This window comes from Microchirus variegatus (genome assembly GCF_963457635.1).
Source record: "Microchirus variegatus genome assembly, chromosome: 7".
Classification (NCBI taxonomy): Eukaryota; Metazoa; Chordata; class Actinopteri; order Pleuronectiformes; family Soleidae; genus Microchirus; species Microchirus variegatus.
This window is the reverse complement of record NC_139808.1, coordinates 27,097,329-27,123,448: the sequence shown is the minus strand read 5'-3', so window position 1 is coordinate 27,123,448 and position 26,120 is coordinate 27,097,329. Positions and strand designations below refer to the sequence as shown.

The 26,120-nt window shown below is 39.6% G+C and overlaps 1 protein-coding gene across 1 annotated transcript in view; it reads left to right on the top strand.

The window, feature by feature from the left end:
• The window catches only part of ttll5 (tubulin tyrosine ligase-like family, member 5), a gene marked incomplete at its 5' end in the record, with an annotated part of 51,414 nt that overhangs the window by 316 nt on the left and 24,978 nt on the right, over positions 1–26,120 (top strand). The window contains 20 exons of the mRNA XM_083892537.1: positions 1,474–1,580; positions 1,669–1,751; positions 2,309–2,415; positions 2,717–2,847; positions 2,930–3,012; positions 4,398–4,467; positions 4,546–4,630; positions 6,607–6,708; positions 6,806–6,897; positions 7,919–8,026; positions 13,825–13,906; positions 14,776–14,837; positions 17,958–18,052; positions 18,823–18,876; positions 20,562–20,663; positions 21,626–21,717; positions 22,196–22,258; positions 23,571–23,719; positions 23,989–24,256; positions 25,849–25,966. Of these exons, the coding sequence (XP_083748663.1) occupies positions 1,474–1,580; positions 1,669–1,751; positions 2,309–2,415; positions 2,717–2,847; positions 2,930–3,012; positions 4,398–4,467; positions 4,546–4,630; positions 6,607–6,708; positions 6,806–6,897; positions 7,919–8,026; positions 13,825–13,906; positions 14,776–14,837; positions 17,958–18,052; positions 18,823–18,876; positions 20,562–20,663; positions 21,626–21,717; positions 22,196–22,258; positions 23,571–23,719; positions 23,989–24,256; positions 25,849–25,966 (2,053 nt within the window). The remainder of the gene's footprint in view (positions 1–1,473; positions 1,581–1,668; positions 1,752–2,308; positions 2,416–2,716; positions 2,848–2,929; positions 3,013–4,397; positions 4,468–4,545; positions 4,631–6,606; positions 6,709–6,805; positions 6,898–7,918; positions 8,027–13,824; positions 13,907–14,775; positions 14,838–17,957; positions 18,053–18,822; positions 18,877–20,561; positions 20,664–21,625; positions 21,718–22,195; positions 22,259–23,570; positions 23,720–23,988; positions 24,257–25,848; positions 25,967–26,120) is intronic.

Below are 26,120 nucleotides of genomic sequence, written 5' to 3'. Positions count from 1 at the left end.
ATTATTTATTACATATGTATTGCTATCAATATACAATATCTTATCTTATCCACTTGAAAATGATCCATTATATTTCTAGGCATTGCCTTTGTACTAATTTACACTGTTTTCTTTTAAATCTCTGAGGTTGTCCTCCATGAGATTTGTAACCAAAACCTTTTATCATTTGTACTTGATATAGTTAATTAATTAATATGTAATGCAATCAATGAGGTATTACAGAACCTGTCCTGAACCATGCAATAAATGATGATGCATTTGGACTAAGTGAAGCCTTTCGGTCATTTTAATTTAGAATAATTGAGGAATATTTAACGGACAAAAAAGAAGTGCATGCAGGTAGTTGACGGCTTGCCAGTAGCAGCTAATTCCTTGTTAAGCTATACTTAGTCATATGTTACACTCCTGGTTTTAGACTCATTCCATCTCCTAAATTAGTCTGCAGTGCTTAGTATCAGGTTTACCCTCGAGGTGGCAAAAACTGAAGGCTTTAATTATGATTCGGTAAAATAATCTTTATCCTAAAGTCACATTTATTACGTTATAACACCAACGTTGGCACTACGTTATGCTGGAGTTGTTCTTTCCTTTTAAACAAGCACACACTTTCATCCAATGTGAGCTCGACTCAAATGTTATGGCATGCAACTGATAAAATCAGTCAACAGATACCACTAAATAATGCATTCAGGGACAACAAAGTGTATTATTACAGGCATAAAACAAATGCACAAATGCTTTTTATTGTGCTTGATTGAACAAAAACAGAATAATCACACAGTCAATTTATAAAATAGATAATTTATATATGCTTTACAAACAGTTAAGTCACCTGTTACATTAAAATATAACAATTTGAGCTGCTGACAAAGCTCTATATCTCGTGTTTTTCTATGTTGTATCTCATCGTGGCATAGATGGTGGTTTGAATTCAAAATAAACATTTAAAGTATTTTCAAAATAAGGGCGTGCAGTCAAGCATCCACAGTTGTAAAAAATCAACAATCTGCAGTATTGTCTGCATACCTGGATACTTAAGCGAGGAGCAGTGATTGTTTACATGCTTCCCTCCTTATCGTGTCTGATTGAGCTCTGCTCCATCATCATCGTGCTTCCTTATCTCTTTTTCATTTTTTAGTTTAAGCTGTACGCAGGCTGCGTCTGGCACTATCTAATAGTCTGTAGTTTTTACCAGGGGTTTGGTTGTCAGGTTGCATTGGTTTGTTATTGCCCCAGCACCTCCTAAAAATGTGTGTGTGTGGTTCAGGTCCTTTATCTGCCTGACTGAAATAAACAGAGTGTCAGGATGCATTCCCGCAGCGTTAGGTCAGCTAACCCCGTATTGGGAAAGTCACGTCATGTGGGAATAAACGTCAAGAGATTACGTCGTGCAACTCCGTGACACCGTGTCTGACAATGTGCGCTGTGTATTTTTCTATAAAGGTTAACTTTTTATCTGTTTGTCTACTATAGCAACCAGCCTTGCGTTCAATGGAGCGGCCTTAGCAAGACCATCCCCGTTCTCTTGTTCTTCCCTGAAGCTGCCGTTGCAAAAGATGAGAGCGTTTGCTCTGTCGGAGGTACACGATAAATCTTCAAAATGACCATAAACAAGAAGAAGCTGAAGTTTTGATTGTTTGAAATGTGTGTGTCCCCCTTTTTTTCCAGAAAGGTACAACATGGCCTTCAAGATCGTGCGCACAGAGAGCCGCGTGGTACGAGGAATACTCGCCAACCATGGATTTCGAGAGGTAACAAAGCTCATTTAAAAGCTTCTGTTTATAGAATACTGTAGAATAAAGCAGAGTAGGTTTATTTTCCTATGAGCTCAGGAGTGTTAATTCTGTTCCACGAGTGGGAAAACAGTCCTTCAAGCTGTTATTATTGATTCCCCTTTGTTGACCTCCGCCAGTCGCAGTAACTTGAAAAGTCGCAGACGGATTTCGCTGAAATTTTCAGGAAATGTCCGCAATGGGACCCGAAACAAGTGATTAAATTTTGGGCGTGATCCGTAGACGCTATCATTATTTTTATCTCTATTTTGTGGGGGGCTGAGCTGCCCTGGCGGAGGTCTGCGCTCTCCGAGTGCTTTTCTAGTTTATTATGATTTAATTTCATTGCATCTCGACTCTTACTGACCCGTCATCAAAGGCCCGACGACGAGCGTCTTCAACAGAGCCAAACTTTTAACAAGCCATTATTATAAACATCTGCCTCTTTAGCTAGACACTGAACAAATAACACTTTAATGAACTGTTGGACCGTGGGTTGAGGAAAATATCCTAAATGTCGCCCGTCACTTTTCCAGGTTCACCCGAACAGTAATAACTTTAACCTGATGTGGACAGGATCTCACCTCAAGCCTTACATCCTCCGCAGCCTTCAAGACTTCCAGAAGGTCAACCACTTTCCCAGGTATGACAGAGTGTCGGCGGTATATACCGTATATATCGCCACTGTTTTTCCTGTGTGTTATAAATAAATATCACTGCCGCTGAGCCACTCTGAAAGTCCTTCACTTCAGGAAATGTGTTTGTTGGCTTCCACTGCAAAGTGCATTTAGTTTGGATGCGTGCCTCCATTTTAAACCCGAGATGAATCACACAGTCGGGGCCTGTAACTGTTACAGTCTGTAACTGTTATGTATCCATGTATTTGTGTAGCTTCTGTGTCAAAGCCAGCGAGTGATGGGAAGCTCTGCGCTGCTCTTTTCCAGGTCGTACGAACTGACGCGTAAAGACCGCCTGTATAAAAACATCCAGCGAATGCAGCAGACGTACGGCTTCAAGAACTTCCACATTGTCCCTCAGACCTTTGTGCTTCCCTCCGAGTACCAGGAGTTCTGCAGTAAGACACTGTACCACACCATCTCACACTCACTTTATTTATGATATAGTTACCTAAACCTTTCCTTCTGCCTTAATCTCAGATTGTTTCGCCAAGGATAAAGGCTCGTGGATTATCAAACCAGTAGCATCTTCACGAGGGCGAGGCATCTACTTGGTCAGCAATGTGAGTAATGTGACACCGTGACCCTCGTTGACTGATTTGTGGGATTTTTAGAGATCTGAAGACTTAAAGGAGGAGATTACTTTTTTAATTTTGCTCTATTGAGGTCCAGGAACATTTGAAATTAAGTTTTAGTGGCTGGGTAAAGAACATTATTGGCGTTTTTACTTAAAATTTTATCTAATTGATCAATAATAACTGCTAAATTCGCAGCTGCAAACAACATATTCATAGTAATAACAGATTTATTTTTTGTCCTGTATGAGCTAGGGCTAGGACGATTATTCAGTTAATTGATTATTAATCAATTACTAAATGAATAGTCAACTATTTAGATAATCGATTAACTGGTTTTAGTGGATTTTCAGTAGTTAAAAACAAGCTTTGCTTTTTGTTCATTTTTAAAATGTATAAGTGCTCCTCCGGGGCAACAGGTTTTAGATGTTGCCCCGCTCCAAAAACACCTGATTCAAATAAATCGTCAGCTCATCATCAAGCTCAACTTTCAACTATTGTCAATTTTTTTTAAATGTTAAATTTTAACTTTTGTTAAAAAAAAAATCAAAAGTGTAATGTTTCAACTTTGTAAAAAAAAAAAAATCAACAAAACAAAAATCAGAATCAGGTGTTTTTTGGAGCAGGGCCACATCTAAAACATGGCATGGCTGCGTTCCCTGAGGACCAGGGTTGGGAAACACTGCTCTAAAGTGTTAGGAACCACTGTTCATTTAACAGTTTCAGACCTTTCTCACACTTACTTTTTGTATTGCAAACACAGGAAACTGTTGATGTGAAACTAACCAAATATTACCACAGCTTTTCCATTCAAATGTCATCTGTCTTAATTCACACGCGAGCAAAGATTCACGCTAACGTCAAACCTGGTGGGAGTTCACTGAACAGCAGTTTCCCGGTCCAGATGTGTCTACAGATACAGCTGTCTTTGAGCACTTTTTTTTTTACAACCATTAATAAGCTTTTTTGGAGTAAATCACAAGCGTTTTAAGTGTTTTTCTAGGAGCTCAACAAGGTTCCCACTGTTGGAAAACATGTGCACGGTTATTCTTCTTCTTCATCTTTTTTGTCCAGGCGTTTTTATGAAACAGTGGAAAGAATGTCAGAGTAATATTTGGAGAGTGAAAAGAAATACGTCAATTTTTCGGGTTTCTCTGAACTGAAGCCAGCGCTGAGGTTACAACTCCTCAAACCCTCCCCCCCATCTCCTGTGAACTTCACCACCTGCAACACATTTCAGCCTCATAAATGACCCATCTCCCACCACCAGATTGTGTTTTTTTATTTCTTGTTGATAGTAAATAACACAGTGATATCACTTGTTGGGAATCCAGCATGTTGTATATTTTGTGTTTATGAACTCTCGTCTACAGCCAAATCAGATTTCAATGGACGAAAACATCTTGGTGTCTCGCTATATTAACAACCCACTACTGATTGACGGTGAGTTCACCACAGACACATTTAAGACGTTAAAGGTTAAATATAATGACGAAAATCTATCTTTGTTTTTGTTTCCAGAGTTCAAGTTCGACGTACGGTTGTACGTGCTGGTCACGTCGTACGATCCGCTCATCGTCTACGTGTACGAGGAGGGTTTAGCGAGGTGAGCGGACTCTAAGATGTTCTTTATGTCATATACACTAGTGTTCAAAGGTTTGGGCTCACCTAGACACTTTTTGTTGTGTTTTCCATTAAAAGTCACACTTTTATTCATCAAAAGAGTTGCAAAATGAATAGAAAATATAGTAAAGACATTGACAAGATTAGAAATAATGATTTTTATTCCAAATATTAATGTTTTCAGCTGTGCTAACATCATTGCACAAGGGTTTTCTAATCATCCAATAGCCTTCTAACACTGGCAATGGGCCTCTATACACCTATGTACGTATTCCATTAAAAACCAGACATTTGCAGCTAGTATAGTCGTTTACCACATTAACAATGCATAGAGTGTATTTCTGATTCATTTAATGTTATAGTCATTGAAAACAAAGGGGTTTTACTTCAAAAATAAGGACATTCAATGACCTCAGAGTCATTGAGAACCTCTTGCGACATCTTTACAACACATTACAAACGCACTGGAGCAGAGGTTCACAAACTTCGGAGGTTTAAAGGTTTAAAAAAAGTCATCATTTCACCATGTCATCATTGAAGTAAACAGATGACATTGAAATTAGTCATTATCTCAATGTTGAACAAAAAAAAATGTTCCTTTACTGAGCAAGCATTTTTTATTAGACATATTTAATATATTTTAATTTAAAGAAATGTTTACCCCCCTCACAGTTTTAGTCTCCCACCTCCAATTCCTCCAAATTTCACGGCCCCTGGACTCTTGTGGAAGATAATCTCTGACAGTTACAAGACATTTTTCTTTAAAAAGAGTTTAATGTTTAATATTAGACACAGAGAAAAGCCATTGTTCCATTGAAAGAACTCCCACACGTTGCACAATAGCAACTTTTAAAGGCCGCGTCTTTCAAAACATGTGACTTCTGTTATTGTACCTGCAGCCCATTTTGTAATTTTAACAGATATTTTCCATTGTTATTCATATGTTGCACAGCCTTTCCTTGTTAATCTACAATATAGTAGTTTATGTATAGAGTATATGATGTGGTACAGTGCAGATGAGAGGGTGAGATTAGGATTTTTTCACAGTATATGTCTTTGAAGTAATTGTACAAGACAAATGTTCTGTGTCTGGACATTTAATCTCTAAAATAATCTCTGCAACAAAGAGGTGGGAGGCGGGAGGCGCAGTCAATCTGCTGTTTTCAGTTTTAATAAGGCAAATAAAGTAGAAAAAGAGCATCAGACATGTTGTCTCTGTTTATTATATTATGCATAATTGAGCTTATGTTACATCACCTTTTGGTCCACTATGCACTTAATAATGCACAAACACTGCTGTTATTTCCGTGTCCAGTAGAGGGCAGTGTTGCTGCTGCTAGTATTGCCAGTGCTCTTCACAGAGCACAATATTTGTGGTTGTGACTTGTGTGAGACAAAGCCCTCTATTGTTTCCAGAGGTGCAACATCAAACGTTGCTGATTGTGTCACCGTTCAAAGATCCTATCTCTGGTTCTGGATGCGTTACATTTATTGGATGCAGTTAATCACGGCCGAGAGGAACTTGTTAACGCAAGAGCTTTGACGCGTGTAAGTCAAGAGAGGGCAGGTGATTTATCCGCCGACTGGCTATTCCCCCGGTGTAGAAGTATGCACTGGAGTCAGTGGAGTGCCACCGCCCTGGCTCGATTATCACCTGGCAACAATAAATCACGGCCCAAAAAAATTGTGAATATCACTTTTATCTCCCTGACATTCCTGCGGGGTTGTGTTGGTATTCAGGTACGCGGTAACGTGCCAAGGAATTCTCATTATTGCACATGTGGCATCCACTCCTCTTAAACACTGCCAGAAACTAATCTCTCCCAAAGTGCCCTTATTCAAGCAAGTGTCAACTTCATGAATGCGGTTATTAGATATCGCACAGATATGGAGTGGAATTGTTGGCTGACAGGTTTACGTCTCTCTCTCTTTGAACAAATAAACAATGTCTTTGTCCAGGTTCGCCACGGTGAAGTACGACCGGACTTCAAAGAGCATTAAGAACACATTCATGCATCTCACCAACTACAGCGTGAACAAAAAGAGCAGCTATTATGTCAGGTGAGCTGTGCATCACCGTGGAGCCACTGAGTGACTCATCTGCTCACATAGAAGCGTTTGAAGTGCATGTCTTTCTTTTCTTTTCTTTTCTTTTCAGCTGCGATGACCCTGAAGTTGAGGATTATGGGAACAAGTGGAGTATGAGTGCAATGCTGAGGTATTTGAGGCAGGAGGGGAAGGACACCACATGTGAGTCAAAAACCTTCACCTTCTCCTTGGCTCTGCATGGTTTTCATATCCAGGCAGAGATGATGAACACATTTTTAGTTCACTTTCTCATTCGCTCTTTGAATACATGACATTACAACGTTTTTCCAGTACTTTAACACTCGCATGTACACTACCATTCACAAGTCACCTAAACAATTTTTGTTGTGTTTTCCATTATAAGTCACACCTTTATTCATCAATAGGGTTGCAAAATGAATAGTATCATAATTCTGAGATTAAACAAAACGTAAAATGAGATTTTGTCATAATTTAGAGAAAAGAAAAAAAAATCCTAATTCTGAGATTAAAGACTTATTTCATAGATTAAAGTCAGAATTCTGAGAAAAAAAGTCAGAATTCTGAGATTAAAGAAACATTCAGATGAGATTGAGTCATAATTCTGAGCCATCATTCTGAGACTAAAGTCATTATTCTGAGGGAAAAAGCCATCATTCTGAGATTAAATAAAAACTTAGATGAGATGTAAGACAATTCTGATATTAAAGATTTATTTCAGATTAATGCAAAGACTTATTTCTTCGATGAAAGTCATAATTCTGAGAAAAAAAGTAATAATTCTGAGATTAAAGAAAAATTCTGATGAGATTGATTCCAAAAAAGAGAAAGAAAGAAACAAAAAGAAAACGGCATGAATTCTGATTTTTAGAATTCCTAATTCTGAAAATAAATGCTAATAATTTTGCCCTTTCGTCACAGAACCAGCGAAACTGTTTTCAGCTGTGCTAACATCATTGCACAAAGGCTTTCAAGTGTTTTCTAATCATCCGATAGCCTTCTAACGCAATTAGAACACAAACACAATGTACCATTAGAACACTGGAAATGGGCCTCTATACACCTATCTACATATTCCATTAAAAACCAGACGTTTGCAGCTAGAATAGTCGTTTACCACATTAACAATGTATACAATATGTATTTAGAGTGTGATTTTCCCTTCAAAAATAAGGACATTTCTTCGTCTTATTGTGTGTTTCAGTGTTGATGAAACAGGTGGAGGACCTGATCGTCAAGGCCGTCGTCAGCGCCGAGCTACATATAGTAACCGCGTGCAAGATGTTTGTACCACACAAGACAAACTGCTTTGGTAATGAAATTCTTATTCTTTTATTCATATGTAATATGGTTACAGTAAGAGAACATAATGTCTTCCTGTATACCACTGCCCTCACTCTCACTGACTCTCTGTTGGACCATGCAGGGCCTTGTTGCTTCCTCTCCTCTGTTGCCTGATTTAGGCCCGACTGTTTTCTTGGCTACGTCTGCCTAGCAGCGAGCTCGCGTGAACTCCATTTTGGAGCCATTATCCGTGTTAGTGTTGGCACTAATTGTCTGAGCTCTCTCGCTCTCTCTCTGTGTGTCTGGCAGTCTCTGTTAGATTTTGGGGGGTTTGAACGAGATTGTGTTGGCCGAGCCTTCCCTCGACACCGCTGTCTCTTTTTCACTTTCTTTTTCCCCCTTTTGCTCTCGCTGTTTCTGTTTGTTTTTAATCCCCCACGTCCCCATCCACCACCCTCTCTGCTGCTGCTGCTGCTGCTGCTCACACTCTTTTTCACCTCGGAGATGTTGGAAAAATAAAGGGCTTTTGTAAGTTGTGACAGGCTTCTGTAGACATAATACCCCCCCGACTCCACACACACACACACCAATTGGTGGTTGAGTGGACTGTATTGGGCATGTAGCAACACGGGCTCACACCATCACACTGTCGCCTGCAAAGAAGATGCTATCATTTCATCACAGCTACGTTGACAAGCCACATCAATTTTGACCATGTGGGTATTTAACCAAGTCTCAACCTGGCTCCAACAACTCCTGAGAGATGGGATTATTCTGCCAGTTGACACATCATCATTGTTTTGCTTTTCTTATTAGATTTGTTTTTTGGGCTTTTTGCCTTTATTAGATAGGATAGAATAGTGTGTGTGTGTGTGGCACTTCCTCATTTGACGCATCTTTTCATCAAAATATCAAAATTGCAATGAAAACCTCTATTATTCTCTATTATTCTCATAAAATAATGACTTTATTCACCCAGATGCACCTTTATTTTGGATCACTTGCTTTTGACCCGCATCCCAATTAGGGTCACATGATTAACCAGGAAGTAGATCTATATTTAAATATGAATTAAAGCCACCATGTTGACTTTTTTTGCTGATTTTTGTGCAGATATCTATTCAAAAATAATACTAGATTTTATACTAGGATACTAGGCGAATATATAATATGATGTGAATGTGGGTCGCAGTGGTTTGTTGTCTTTTTAAACACAATTTCAAACACAGTTACGCAAATGTTCACGTTTAACATTCTCTAACTCATCAATAGCGATATTTGTCTTACGCTCTAAGAAATAAGGGTTCCAAAAGGGTCCTTCTACAAGGGCTGAGGTTCTACCTGGAACCATCTGCTTCTGAAAAATCATTTCTTCGGAAAGGGATTTTCAAGGGTTCTTGTAATGGTTCCAGTAAGAACCATTTTGATCCAGAGAACCCTTTAAAACCCCTTTCCTGAACAAAAGGGTTCCAGGTGGAACCTTTATAAAAGGGTTCTCCTATGAGGACAAGCCGAAGAACCGTATATGGTTCTACTTAGCACTTTTATTTCTAAGAGTGTACACTCTAGGAATAAGGGTTCCAAAAGGGTCCTTCTACAAGGGCTGAGGTTCTACCTGGAACCATTTTCTTCTGAAAAACCCTTTCCCAAAGAAAGGGCTTTTCGAGGGTTCTTGGTACCTGGAGCCAAAAAGGGACAAGCCGAAGAACCTTATATGGTTCTACTTAGCACTTTTAGTGTTAAGTAAGAGTGTAGTAAAGGCTGGATTTAAGGAATAAAACCTGATTTTGCTATGTCTAACAGACAGAAAACAACAAAAAAGCATAAATATTTCACACATTTATGGTAAAAAGTGTATATATAGATATACATTGACCCTTTGTTATGTTGAAGAAAGTTTATTTTTCGACCATTAACTGTATTCTATATCTAAAGCAGTCATTTTTGCACTGCTTCGCCCGACATTTGATTTGAAATGAAAAACAAAATGAGATCAGTGCAGATACCCAATCCCTTTCTATATTTAAGCCTATACCGACGTGTCGAGACAAAGACACGACAGCCGTTCACTTGTGAAGCACAAAAGCAATTAGGTCCACCTCGCCTTTGACTAAAAAGATGCATAATACATGGCGTGCTGTAAACATGGCCATTATCTTTCTTCAGCTGTATCAGTTTACCGTTGAATTTTAAGCGTCATTTTTGTTGTCTTCAGACGGCCTCGGGGGCAACTTAATTACAGCATTCTGCTGTCTTTTCTTGAGGATAAAGTTTCCAAAGATAGACACTGAGAGGACCACCCTTCGTCATCCTCTCCACGGTGATGTTTCTGTCGCTGTGGGATCGCGTTCCACGCAGGAACCAGCGCACATGCACACACACACACACACACGCACTCCGCCTCTGCTTTGACGAGTCCACTCGAGAGTGTGTGTGTGTGTCTGTGGTTCTTTAACTTGTCTGTTTAATAAAAACCCACCCAAACCGCCGAGGAGTCATGTTCACTCAGCCCTCGTCAGCTTCTCCCTTCTAAAGCATACAGTAAATACAGCAACTGAGCTGATAAAAGCAGCCGTTTGCTTTGTTTGCTTTTATGCCGTCTTTAAGCTAAGTCTGGACGGGAGCCCGTAAAGCACATGATCGTCTTAATTTACTGCAAATTGTTCCCCGGCTATTTTAAATGTCTATTAATGGCTCTAATAACGATCGCGTTTATTGTTTTCAAAGAGGATTTCTCTCAAAAAAACGGCAGCAAATAGTGTAAGAAAAATCTTTTTATAGCTCCATGATGTCTCATATGGGAAGAAATGAAAACAAGAGTTTTATTTTATTTTACATGGACTGTGTGTGTGTCTAGTTCGTGTGTCTGTGGAGAGAAAATGCCACCCATGCAGCTCCTCACCGCCGCCGTGTGTGTGTGTGATTAATGGACAGTCTTTTTTGCTGAGGGATGCTGATTACGAGATGTTTTGACTAAGATCTGATTAGCCAAGCCAAAGGGCCTATTTTATTACACACAAAACATTCCACTTACTGGGGTCCTGTGTGTTCCACTGAATGTCCCTCATTAAGTGCTGAGTGTGGTCGGATCCCCCCCCCCCCCCCTCAATCCCCCACCCCTGTCTGTGAAGCTCCCACACACTTCTCTTGCAGCACGCTCTGCTGTTTCTGAAATAAATCGATTATTTTATGTCCAACGACCTTATTCATTAAGGCAATAGATTATAATCTGTATTGATTCAATGTCTCATCGTCAGCGTTTGACGACTCTCCCTTCTGCAGCAATAACATAATCCCAGAGTGATGCAAGGCCTCTAATTCAATTGTCTCTGAAGTAAACACACATGAAGGGAATACTTCATGCTGCTGCTGCCGTTGTTGTTGTTGTGGGCCAGGGTGGGATTATTGTTTTTGGGCGTTTGTCTCTTGTGGTGAAGTTTCCAACAGCATGATTTTATTTTCATCCCCCCTTCTTCTTCTTCTCTGTCACAGCTCTTCCCTCCCTCTTTAATGGGTGTGTTGTCGGTCGTTCGCCGCCTCTCGTCTCCTTGTCTGTGATGCTTGTTGTGGGCACGTTTAACAGCGTTCCCAAACCCCCCCTTTTCACCACAGAACAAACGTGTCTACAGTTTGCATGGGTTTTTTTTAGGGGCAGAAGCTGCATCTGCTCCTAATTGGTGGAAAATGCAGTGCACATGGAGTCTGCATGTCGAGGGGGGGGGGGGGGGCTGGTGAGGCGGCGTCACACCTCCCAGCCATCATTTTCCCTTGTTGTTGTGTTCCCACAAGACTAATGTACAACATTTTATGACACACACTCTATCCATCGCCCTCTCTTTGCATATGTTAGTTAAATAATTTAAAGATGACAGTTTGATGTTTATTTTTAAGTTTGTCCTCCTGAGTGACTCAGGGTTCTTTAATCAGTTCAGTTTCAAATATGCAATTTGCAAGTTACACCCATGCTGAACCAAATGGAAACCAAACTGTTGATTTTACTTAAAACTTAAAGCTTGAAAGGAGTGTTTTCTTCATCAGAATTTAGCACTGTACCTTTACTCTTCTGAAGAAGGAACATAATTAGATGCAACACCTGCAGTAAAGTGTGCCCTTTTCAATCAATCATCATTAATTAATTATTTTTAAATAAAAAACAAACAAACAAGTAAATTAATGATGATTGAAAGTTTTAATTTTTTTAATTTACATTTATTTTTAATAAAATTGTATTTTATTTTAGAATTGTTGTTTAATTTTTTAATTATTTATTTATTTATTTTTTATTATTTAATTCTTACAAGAAAAAAAAAGACGGTGTGCTAAAGGCCCTGCATTTTATCGAACTGTCTAATTTTATCACTTTATCCAACTGTCTTTCTTTAATCTGGTGGTCATGTAAAGCCTCACTCTGTTCAACTGGACCTGCTCAACGTCATTGGACCCAGTGCTATATGGAGCCATTGTGCGCTGTCACGCTGGCTTTTGTATGCTTGACACTGGCAGTGACCTGAGATGCGAGAACAAACAGTGGTGGTTGTGGCAGCTTTGAAACTCCCAAACCCTTTACCCCCACCACCACCACCACCACCACCACCCCCGGCCTATTCTCAACACAGTCTGTTCTTTTGAAGTGTCATTAGAAGGATTTTTCTCTTCTGGCGCTCTATGGCTGGGCTTTTGCCCTGCCCCTGTAAAATAATGTGGTTTTTCCCGCACACTGCTGCTGCTGCTGGGGCCGGCGGGTCATTGGCTTATTGGGTGACACTCCCCAGACTCAGTGTGAAGGCTGTCATAGAACACAGAGAGATATGTATCGGTCTGTGAAACAAGAGAGAAACATGAGAAAGAAAGCCATCGCTGCAGTGCTTTACAAATTATACAGCGCACAACAATGGCTTCAGTTCATATTTATATCCTTAACGTGGTCACAGTGTGGTTCAACTTTTCCTTGTAGTTGTTAGAGTCGCTGCCCTACGTTTTAATGTATAGTGACAATAATCTAGACTGCCTTTATTTAATTAATGAATGAATGAATGAATGAATGAATTAATAATTTTTCTTTAATTTAAAATTAAATATTATTTATTTGTAATTTTGTAATTAGAAACATATATAATTAAAAAATAAATTATTATTAATTAAATTACATTTTTTATTTATTTTAATAAAAAAAATAATATATTTTATTCTTACAAGAAATTTAAAAAACAAAAAGAAAAGGTGTGCTAAAGGCCCTGCATTTTATCTAACTGTCTATTTTTATCACTTCATCTAACGGTCTTTTATCTGGTCATCATGTAAAGCCGAATTACAGCGCACAACGATGGCTTCAGTTCATATTTCTATCCTTAACGTGGTCACAGTGTAGTTTACTTTTCCTGGTAGTCGTTAGAGTCGCCGCCCTTCGTTTTTAATGTATAGTGACAATAACGTAGACTGCCTAACCTTCCCAGCCATGAGAAAATCAGAAATGATTGACTATACGTTTGAAAATATTCCGTTGCCACAGTTGGGTTCTTGATCTACCGTCTTCCATAAAGCCAATCCATGACAGATGAAATGTGTATGTACTTAGTTAACGCAATTGAGCCGATCCCTCGGTAGCAGACGTGCATTGGACGTCTCGTTCTCTGAGTGATTGGATTTCTAACATGCGTGTAATGAGTAGCAGAAAGAAATATTGCTGCGTTTGCCAAGTGCCACTATGAAAAAAAAAACACTGTAAATGTTTGCGACTGTGATAGCCTTCATCCTTTATTTTCAGCTCCCAGTCTGCGGCGGAAAAACCTTTTGATTAATTTTGTGTTTTCCCCCTCGACTCGACAGAGCTGTATGGTTTTGATGTGCTCATTGACTCCAACCTCAAACCCTGGTTGTTGGAGGTGAACCTCTCTCCCTCCCTGGCCTGGTGAGTGACACTCTCCATTATTTCAAGAATCAAAAGTTTGAGGTCACTTAGAAATGTCCTTATTTTTGAAGGGCAAAAAAAAAAATCATTATTTCTAATCTCGTCAATGTCTTGACTATATTTTCAAACTTTTCAAACTCTGGTAGTGTAAATCCGTATGTTGTGCACAGGCTCTGGAAAAAGTTTTCGGCTTCACGACTGTGTCCCGAGTAGAGGATTCTCCTTTCTTCTTCCGTAGCATTTCTGTAGCATAGCATATCTGTCTTTGTTAAGTAAGTAAGTACTGCCAAAGATTTGCGCTGTAACAGCCACGATTTAGTTCTTCTGCAATGCGTTTAGTTTCCTTGTCCGTCTTCATTCAGATGAAAACACGCGCAGCTTCTCGAAGTAGCAGTAATAGCAACTAGCTTACGCAGGAGCGGCTGCATATAAAGTAACACATATAAATGTGTTTCCTCTGTGACGAGTTTTAATGATTTCTTTCTTATGTGGAGCAAAGAAACAAGGAAAATATTCACATTTAAGAAGCTAAAACAATCAGAAACCATGTTTTAATCATGAATAAAGCTTCAAACTGATTATGGATTATCAAAATAGTTGCAAATACAAAGTTTATGGTTTTTAAGACCCCCGGTATTATGATTTGAAGCATGTGGTGAATTCAAATCCGAACAGAATGTATGATACAGAATGTAACAGCAGTGAGGGAAATGGCCCGCGCTCTTAAGTTTGTACAAATGCTGCTTTTTCTACAATAAAATAATCCAGTTTAGCAGTTAAGGCAAACATAAAAGGTTTAAAAAAAATTTTGCATCATTTTTGCATCTGCTCCTTTTGTTTAATTCTTTTGACATGCTTTTTATTTGCAGTGATACGCCCTTGGATCTGAAGATAAAGGCCAGCATGATTGCAGACATGTTTTCGCTTGTGGGTGAGTGCGTGCGTGCGTGCGTGCGTGCTTAAACACTAAACTTAATACTAAATCTTCCACCCGGGTTCCAAAGAGATTACAATTCATAGGCTGAAACAAAGCGCAGTGAATAAGTAGGAGCTAATATTCAGATAATAATTCAAACCGCCTACGGAAATGCAGAAATCACTCACATAATAATGTCAGAGTAACAAAATATTATTGCAAAATAATGACAAGGCTGAGATTAACAAATATATAAATTGGACAGAGATGTGAGATTTTTGATTAAATGGTGTAATTACGCCGCGTCTTATCCACCACTTTCTCCGCGAAAGCCTTAAAGTGGCTCGTTCTTGTACGCAGCACGTTTCAAGCTGCCGGAGACAGTCTTCTATTGTCTGATGCCTTAGGTTTTTTTTTCCTGCATTCCACTTGTTGAGTTTGCGCAAAAGTGCCAAAAATAGGTGTACGGCTTTATAATGGGAGAGAGAAAACAAACCGCAGCCACGATTAATTAACTTCTTTTAAATGACAGTGCAGACAGAATTGTCAACAAGAGGCCTCTGTTGTTTTGTAGTTATTAAGCTCTTTTGAAAAACTGGATCCTACATGTCAAATAAAGCAATATTTAGCATTAGAAAAGACTTTCCCCTGAGGCAGAGGTTATAGAAACAGGTGTGTCTGTGTCGGGTCTCCTCCCTTTTTAATCATCAAATTCTCAAGAAGAATCTCATAACCTGACCACCATCACCACATAGAATGTGCTTTATCCTTGTAGCAGAGTAAAGTAACCTTTTATAGGAAGTCATCTTTCATTTAAAGCTCCTTTATCGCCCCTTTGGACCGATATTAAAGATTATTTGTGTGAGTCTGTGTGCACATGGCCCCGAAAACCTCGCTTAATAAAAGAGTATGATCCTAAATTGCTAGTTATCTTTGGACAATGAGCCGTGGCATGCAGAACACAGCACGTCTATTATGCACCAAACAAACTCTAAAAGTCGCTGTTGGCTGATAACGCTTGGGCCGCGTCCCAGATCCCAGTAAATAATGACAGCATGCCATTAGCGTTCATTTTCCCCCTGCCTGTACTGTATATACGGAGCTGTCAAAAGGTCTTTTGTCGCCCGTGTTTGTGATAATTGGCGTGTTTAGGCGAGATTCTTTTCTCTGACGGCTCGTATGAGCTAAAACAAATAGCCCGCGGCTATGAGCTGTCAATAGACTCGATTCAGCCAAAGAATAACTGCACAATACTGCATATATAAAGCGCACATCCGTTCGCTTGCGGGAATTGATAAGCAGTCATTGATTTAAATCATATTGGTAGGGTGTGAGGTGCATTTAAATGTGAATGCTGTACTCATTTGAGGAAATGTTAGGGTCATGTATACAATTTTTGTTGTGTTTTCCATTAAAAGTGACACTTTTGTTCATCTAAAGAGTTGCAAAATGAGTAGAAAATATAGCCAAAACATTGACAAGATTAGAAATAATGATTTTTATTCAAATAAAAAACTTTTTCAAGGGTTTTCTAATCATCCAATGGCCTTCTAGCATGATTAGCAAACACAATGTACCATTAGAACACTGGAAATGGGCCTCTATACACCTATGTACATATTCCATTAAAAACCAGACTAGAATAGTCGTTTACCACATTAACAATGTATAGAATGTATTTCTGATTCCTTTAAAAAAGTGCTTTTCCTTGAAAAATAAGGACATTTCTAAGTGACCCAGCCCATAAACAGGACGAGGCTGCAGCCTGTAGTCGGTCCACTGTCGCTTAATATACAGACTGGAAAAATAAGACTTTTGCGAGGGCAACAAACACCAGGTTTTTTCCAGACAAATATTTTTATTGAGGGCTAACAGGAGCTTGAGGAAGAGGATTTCAACAAATAAGAGAAAAAAAGTGCTATGGAAAGCATTTTTATTAACTTTTTATTAATAAGCTCAAGAGCTGTCGCTAGGCAGCGAATGTCACAGTAAATTGGAGCCTGAATAACTGTTTCCTGCTCCCACCCCCCCATTCTTCACGCTATGCTTTACGGATTCAGACGCAGGAAGAGCGATGCCAATCATTTGCCAAAAAAATCTCTGCAACAAAGTGACTCATGTTTACTCCTCGTGTCAAACTATGCCTTTGAGCGGGAGGAACCGTGTCAGTGGGCCACATCATGTCAAATCAAGTCAAGTTTTTTTTTTTGTTTATCTGCAGCGCACAGTCATGCACGGGGCAACGCAGTGCTTTACATGGTAAAGTTACAGCACTGTCGTATAAAACATGTCTTGATTTGCTGTCTTAAGAGATTTGTCATTGTTTCAGTGTGACATGGATAAAGTCGTGTCATCTAATGGATGAAGACTTGGTGCCTCCCTTTTACATGCACACTGGGGATGGTGGTGCAGAAAAAATGCAAAACACATGCTTTGGCTGATTTAGTTCCTTCCATTTCAACTAAAATACATACAAAAACCAAACGATTACATCCAGGTTTTGGGAAAAACCTGCAATCTTAGACATAAGAGTGCTAAGTAGAACCATATAAGGTTATTTAACCCTTTTGGAGGGTTCCACCAAGAATCCTTTTAAACCCCTTTATTCGGGAAAGGGGTTTTAAAGGGTTCTTTGGATCAAATAGTTCTTACTGGATTACCAAGAACCCTTTCCCGAAGAAAGGGTTTTTCAGAAGAAAATAGTGCCAGGTAGAACCTCGGCCCTTGTAGAAGGACCCTTTTGGAACTCTTATTTCTAAGAGTGTGGGTGCAATATATGAATAATAAAGAGATTCCCACCTGCCATTTCCCAATAAAGCACCAGCAACACATTAAAGAAACCATTTTGAAAGGTTTAATCAAAACAAAGTATATGCCATGTCTGCTGGTAGTCTAGCTGGGAGTGGTTCAAAGGAAGTCCACTTCAGCTGGGATGATCGGGGCATCTTATAGTGGAACCTCCTGTGGAAGATTTAAAAGTTACCTCCCAGGATTCACCGAGACACCACACAGTCAGTCAATGAAGCTCACCGGCATCCCATCATACACAGAAAGAGAGACATAAATAAACCCTTGTGGACACAGTTGACCGTCAGAATGTGATGTTACTGACTGACCCTCTTATGACCTCCACAGGCTTAGTGTGTCAGGACCCGCTATTGAAACAGCCTCGCACTGACCGCATCACCCTGGACCCCAGCCTCAAACACCCGGCAGGCTCCAGAGCCCAGGTACTGTGACACACACACACACACAAACACACACACACACACACACACACACACACACACACACACACACACACACACACACACACACACACACACACACACACACACACACACACACACACACACACACACACACACACACACACACACACACACACACACACACACACACACACACACACACACAGAGTGTTGCACTCAGTCACCTCTTCCCTTGTGAAACATTCATTTTTCTCTTTCTCACAGTGCATTCCTGCCACTGTCACTGAGCTCCGCTCTTACCCTCATGGAAAAAAAAAAACACACACTGTAATGCAAAACAACTGCTAATGAAATGACCGTGTTTTAGTGACATCAGATCGTAAAAGAGCTACTCTCTCTCGCTCTCTCCCTGTGTCTTATTGTTTTATCATTTACTAATCAAGTGACTAATGCTCTCTACAGGCCTCGTTACCTAATGATGCTATGCTAATGCACTTGGCTCCCTCCCCGCTTCGACTACTGCTGCACACAGATTTGGCACGGGTTTCTGCTGCGGAGAGATTACTGAATCAGACAGATTACTGCTCCACCTTGTATTGTCCAAAGGGCCTGTTAGAACACACAGTAAATATGTGTTATTGTTGTATGCCGGTGTAGCTTCAGGAAGTTTAAATGTTTTCTTCCCTAATAAAGGACGCACATGATAAATAAGTAGATTTCCATTTTTGCTGCTGTAACAATTGGGATTTAATCTAATTCTGGTGCTCCCCACATCTCATTGTCTTTAGAAACCACTCTCTGCACCGACAACCGCCGCCGCTGCCGCACACAGCCACAGAGCGGTAAGTTTCCATCTGACTCCCAAAAAATATTAATCTTCTTTTGCCCTTTTTGTGCCCCCCCCCCCGCCTTGCAATTCCTTAATGCCTTTTACTTTACGGGTAAGAAATTGCCTTCTGCTTTTTGCTTATTTGATTGTCTGGCAATTACTTTCATGGCGGCAGACAGATGGCATATATTGATCCTAATGCTGTATTTTAATAGAATTCTCATTACATTAGCAAAGTGGCTTTGGCGAGTGTGTTTCAGATACTGCAGTATTCTGAGGCGATTCTAGAATCTGTTGGGGCTCTAAGCAAACATTCCCAGGGGGCCTTTCTGACCAGTGTTCATCACCATTATGTTATAAATAATCTGACACCAATGAAAAATGTATGAAGTCAAAAGGTTTTCTACTCCAAATGAATGAAATAACACGGAAAAACCTTGTGAGGCTGAAGTAACTTAAAAAGAATGACAATTTAAAGTGGAAAAAGTATTAATATACTCCTGAGGGTTAAGCACTGCTTCTACTAGTTAGTGTTAGCGTCAGCTAGCATTCTGACGCTAATGTTAGCCGCTGTTCAATTATGTGTCCCCGTAAAAACAGCCCTTATTAAAAAAAAATAATAAAAAAAATATACATTACACTCTAAAGAACCCACATTATAAGACAATATAAATATATAGCAATATAGTTCCTCATTAGCAACTTTTAAGCACTGCTTCTACAAGTTAGCGTTAGCATAAGCTAGCGTTCTTGTGCTAATGTTAGCTGCTGTTCAAGTCTGTGTGCCCATAACAACAGCCCTCGAGGCTCCGAGCGCTATATAAACTTTTACACTCTGAAGAACCCACATCAGACAATATAAATATATAGAACAATAAAATACTGTAAATAATATAAACTTAGTAAAATATATATATATATATATATATATATATATATATATATATATATATATATAAATTACACTGTAAATAACTCACATTATAAACTAAATATAAAGTATAGATGTTAAATAGTTTTCCTGGGGGTACTAAACCCACAGCAGGCAATTCCTCATCAGCAACTTTTAAGCACTGCTTCTGCTAGTAAGCGTTAGCATAAGCTAGCGTTCTGGCGCTGCTGCTGTTCAAGTCCGTATCCCTGTAAAAACAGTCCTCAGGCTCACAGCTCTATATAAACCTCGCAAACTTAGCAAACTTTAGCGTCAGCTAGCGTTCTGGCGCTAATGTTAGCTGCTGTTCAAGTCTGTGTCCCCGTAAAACCAGCCCCCAGGCTCCGAGCGCTGTCAAAGAGGTTGTTGAAGATCTCCATGTTTCTACAGTGAACCTGTCCTCTCTCTTTACTTTGATGAGGGGCAACAGTTGAGACGTTTTCAGCGGGATTAGGCCTTGTCACCGTTTGGCTCGCGTTGTATCCCCCCCCCCCCACACACACACAGCCATGGCAGTCAAATTAAATGTAATCCCCCCTGCTATTTAGATGAAGAACCCTGTATGTGATCCCATGGGGTTGCGCCTCGCTGTCTGGCCCCAAGTTCCTAGTTCGTGCCAAAGTTGTCAATCTCAGCCCGATCATTCATGCATGCAGCCAGGAATGCCAATGTATAATAAAATGTTCCAATTTATGTGACAGTGAGAAGAGAGAAGAGGGTATTTTTGTTACTCTTTAACATGATTTTTGTTTCCCTTGTAACAACAGAGGGCTGCGTCTGCCACTAACCCAGAAACAGAAGGGTCAAAAGAGAAGGAAGGAGCCAAACAAGGTCAAGGGGACAGCACTTTGAGTTTATCTGCTGAGGAGGTGAGATCCGTGTGTGTTGAGTTTGCTTTATTGGGTCCTGTAAATACATTAAGTTGTGTCTTATTTGTTGTTTTCTTACGCACTCCACACCTAGCAACAGCCAGTAGCTGGAGCCGATCTGTTTTTTTGGGTCCATCCCTTTGTTGTAAGCATGATCTCAGGAACATCTTGAGGGAATATCTTCACATTAGTGTTAAGTGTTCAGTTGGACTGAAGGATGGACTGATTTAATTTGGCTTGTCCAAGGTTAAGGACGCTGTGACACTTATGTTTTTTTGTCCTTTGAAGAAAATCCCCGGCTAATCCCTTCAGATTTTGTAACATTCAATTCCACTCACAGATGAACCGATTAGCATTTGGTCGTCAAAAGTTTGTCATGTTTTGCATTTTTATTTTAATGAAGGCGAAATCCTTTAACTTTTGTCAACAAGTTCACTTACACTCATGCTTTTGCTATTTAGATTTCTTTGGAGTGGCCACATTCATTATATTGAGATCATGGTAATAATACACAACTCCTTATATGGACATCCTGAGGATGTGTGTTTATAGGTCACATATTCAGGCTTTAAATTTTTTTTATTTTTCCATCTTCTTATGTGTTGTTGAGTAAAAGTTATATAGTGATATAAAGTGTTAATAATTGTGCAGAAGTCACCAAAATAGAGCGTTTTTCTTTTGTTGTTTGTTCATAAAAACAAGCCAAGTGAACTTTGAACTGTAACGTTTTTCACAAATTTCACAAATTAAATCCGATTTTATGACTTTTTGATCAGGTGTGTTTATATAGTTGGTGGAAATTAAAGAAATTGTGCCTTGGTTGTGCTGAAAAAAGGATGTAAGACGCTCTATATTGCACATTCTTATACCCTCTGTATAAACTGTACATTTCAATGGAAAAAAAGCAGCTGAAAACCTCTGTTTTCTAAGGGTTAAACTTCTTTTTATTTTTACAAATATAGATCAAAGTACTGAGAAGGATAAAGGAAGAGTATGAAAGACGAGGAGGCTTTATCAGGATCTTTCCCACTGCAGAAACATGGGAGCTCTATAGGTAAGCTTTGCCAAAAAAAGAACACTTAGGTCACTTAGGTCACTTAATAAAAGTAAAACCAGCCCATATACGACTCTGAACGACCAGATTGAGAACCGAGTTGGTCATTGTTTGTTTTTGGAACACAGTATTTCAACGTTCCAACAGCGGCTCATAACCCTCAGTGACTAATTGTCCAAAATTCAGCGAGGAAATCCTTTTTTTGTGCTTACATTTCATATTCCGAGGATTTGTTCCTTGATTAGATGCGTGGCTTTTGCGAGCAGCAGCGGGGATTTTGTGGCATTTTTAGAAGCATGTTATTGAGGGGGTCTGGGGGAAATTATGGTGTACGTAATAGTGATTGCGTCCAGAGTTGCTATATCACAGAAGCCTCATTTTAACACGTTTGCCACAAAGTAGAGTGGTCAAGGCTCATTGGGGCCACTGCCTTTATGATTATTGTAATTTGCGTATTATCTTCTCCTTCTCCTCTCAGTGGATATCTGGAGTCCAAGTCGTCGATGAACTACATGTTGGCCAGCAGACTTTTCCATGGAAGGTAAGCGTTTCCACTGTGGTTTGAGATGGGGGGAATAAATCTCTGCGTCAGTTTGTGGAAGCGGTCGGATTCTAACGTTTTTGTTTGGTCTCGAATAGGTGAAGGGAACAGCTGAAAAGATGACGCACTGTCAACTTTTCCAGTCATATACAAGTATTATTTTAATACAATGTGATTTGAAGGAGTGTGGACTTTCAAGTTTTAACCACAGATCTGGAACCTGGCCCCCCCCAGCTAAGCCCTTCTGTGACTTTTCCATTTCTGTTAGGTATTTTGATTAGAAAGAAGTTTCAGTTTGCTGTTTATTCTCTCGCTCTTCTTTGTACCATCACTACCAGTAGAGCAGATTAGCAAAAAAAATCATTCACAACTGGAAAAAAGCACCAAAATGTGACTGAATGTACCTCTTGGGTCATCAATGGTGCTATTTCCAACCATCTTTCCACACCAGAATGTCATTTCCTGGGCTGATTTCAGTGATTTTGGTATCAAATGATAGGTAAAAATTCTAATTCATAATCAGAAATCCATTTTTATATCTCTTTCTGCCATTTACTGCCAAATAATAAACAAAAGTTTTATTCACATTAAAGATGTGAATGTGAAAAATGTGCATTGATTCTGATGTTCAGGTTATAATTGACCTCCGCCAAGGAGGCACAGTATATGTTTTGAGTTTGTTAGCAACATAACGAAAAGTCACGGATGTATTTGGACGAAATTTCCAGGAAATGTCCACAATGGGACCAGGAACAAGTGATTAAGTTATGGACGTGATCCGTAGACGCTATCACTATTTTTAATTGCTATTTTGTAGGCACTGCGCCGCTAGGCAGAGGTCTGCGCTCTCTGAGTGCTTTTCTAGTTAGCTAGCTAGCTAGGTTATAAGATTTAGTTTGTTGTATGCCGTGCTGTACAAATGATTATGTACAGTAGTAAGCGAAGGATTCAGCTCCTCATGAGCAAACATGACCATTTTTGTACATTTGTAATCAACGTTTTGCTGGAATAATGTTGTGTTTGTGCAAATTTTTCTACATTATTTTAGAAAAATATACTGAGGTTAATAGCTAATAAACGTGGCTAATGGGATTTTTTTCAAAAGAATGACCCAAGAGGTACATTCAGTCAAATTTTGGTGCTCTACTATACCGTGTTGCTCATGCCAAGTTCTGGATAAACCGTGCTCATTCTTCTCAGAACTGGCTTTAAGCTCAAAAAAACGTGCTGAAAGCTACTCTTTATATACGCATAAATGTTTTATTGTTGTCCTTCTAACCATTGTTTTCCCATGTCCTGTTCTGTCTCTCAGGAATGTGAATGGGAATCTGCAGCTGCAGGTGGACGCCGTCCACCGCTGTCACGTCGTCCAGTACGAGAGGAAACTGCCATCTCTGGAGGCGCGTAAGAGGAGACAGCGCCACCTGACTCTTCGCTCTGCTGCGGGGAAAAAAAAGTCGGGTAAGACGAGGCCCGCGGCCCGATGTGTTCCGCTTCATTTTAGCAAAAAAGTTTTTCTGAAAACTGAGAAGAGCGTAGCTAAGTGGGATAACATCGCACACTAATACACTTTTGGTTCCAATAAATAACTCCCCTGTGTCATGGTGAGGTTGGCCAAATATGACTCTGGATGACCTCATTTCATTGCAGCAACCATAAAAAAAAGAGTGTATACGTGTCTCTGCTCTGAAATGCCAGGGATGCACACTGACATTCTGTCTTCACCTCAGGGAAGGAGTCCAAGGCCTCCTTGACGGAGAGCGGCGGTCAGGAGGGAGAGGAGTGCGATCGGGAGGAAAAAAAGAAGGGGAAACAACTTCTCAAACCAGTCTCGCGTAAGGCTCTGGTAGAAGAGCAAATAAAACAAGTGGCCACGCCAGTGGAGCGCTGCCACGGCGATTCTGTGTCCGACTCCGTGTCCGACTCAGAGGCAGCAACGCACGACGCCAAGCCCAGAGTCAACCTGCTCAACATCCTTCAGCGGGGTTGGGACCTCAGGTCAGTGTGTGCATTCTGGGCTTCTTCCCTGACTCTTATTGACCTCCAGGAGGTACAGTATATGTACTCGCCAGAGTTTGTTAGTAACATAACTCGAAAAGTCGCAGACCAAATTTTAAGGAAATGTCCAGAAACTAGTGATTAAATTTTGGGCGTGATCCGTAGACGCTATCACTATTTTTCTATCTCTACGAGTGCTTCTCTTGTTTTATTCTGTCTCACTCCTTCAAGGAGAAAGTCCTCAGTAAAGGACTCTGGGGTTATGTTGAAATGAAATACTATTGCAAACCAGTCAAATTCAAATCCAAATTCATTAATTCCTTTCACTTTATCAAACCTGGATTGGAATGACTCAAACTGGCAACCTTCTTGCTTAAGCTTATATGATGAAAGAACATTGCAAACTACCACTGTTTTAAAAAGAGTTACAGTTGGAATTAAAAGTTTTTTTAAAAAGCAGAAACGATCTAATGATAAAAAGGACATTCCATGATTTAAAAAACACAATCACAAATAAATAAACAGAATATATTAGACTGGAGATGGGAGCTCGCTTCTAATATTATTTTGAATAGATAAAAGCAGCTATTTCTAATTTATATATGTTGAATGAATGAATCAGAGCTTTATATAATATGTTAGATTTTTCAACCATTTTAAAAATAAAGTGCTGGAAAACATAGTAATATTTGACATCATCAACCTGTAACATATTTATTATTCTGTAATCTGTATATATAATCCATATGTCTATATAATATAGCGTATTCACTGCACCTTATATATGTATTTAATAATCTGTACAATATATGTATATTTATAGCGCTCACCAATCCATCCATATATACCCAACAATTGCACATTACGCTAGCTGTACATTTTATACTGGACATATCATATAATGTTATTTTTGCACTTTCTGCTTGTTGCACTTCTGGTGAGATGCAAAAAACACATTTGTCATTAAGTGACAATAGCACCACATGAAAACTGAAATAATGCTTTTTTATATTGCCTCAAATTACTCAAACGATTTAAAATAATGCAAACCTTTCGTAGCATACCATACATACATACATACATACTGTGTATGTATGGTATGCTGCGACGTCTCTTGTCGATAGTAGAAGTGTGCCTGCAATTATAATTTCAGGAAGAATTACAGTGACAAGTCTGAGTTTGCAGAAATTCCGCAGCGCCTGCCAAGACCGTGTACGAAGCAACGAAGAAATTATAGTACAGCATATCATTCTTCTTGTTTGACAGCGTCTTCTTTCGACTACAACGTCCTGACAGTTCTCACTCTCGGTTTACCTGGGCCTTGTAGAGCATTAATCATTCAGGACAAAAAAAACATTGTGTTTCGACAACTTCTGGCTGAAAGTGATACACAGCGTACCTGTTTTTGTTTTCTCACTTTTCCTGGATAATGTGACACAAATGGAATGAGGACAATGCAACAGATGTTCTCACTGTTTCCAAACGGGGCTGTTTGTTTTCGTCTCTTTGAGCAAACTGTTGCTTCACCTTTACAGTGCCGTTCATGATTCATGTTCCTGTGTATTTTCTTCCTTTTTTTTTGCCCTCTGCAGCAAGGTGCAGGCCAGGATGGCTTTTTCCTCGTACCTTCAGCGAGTCCAGCAAAGACTGTTGGCAGAGAGCAGAGCTACCACTGTACCGTCGTGGCCAGAAAAGGACAATGACCAAATGGTGAATCTTTAATCCTTAGAACATGGAGCATTTTGGCTGCTTTTTCCCCATTACTATGTTTAAACATATACAGTATATACAGAGGGTATAATAATGTGCAATATAGAGTGTCTTATATCCTTTTCCCCCCCTCATTTTCACTATATAAACACAC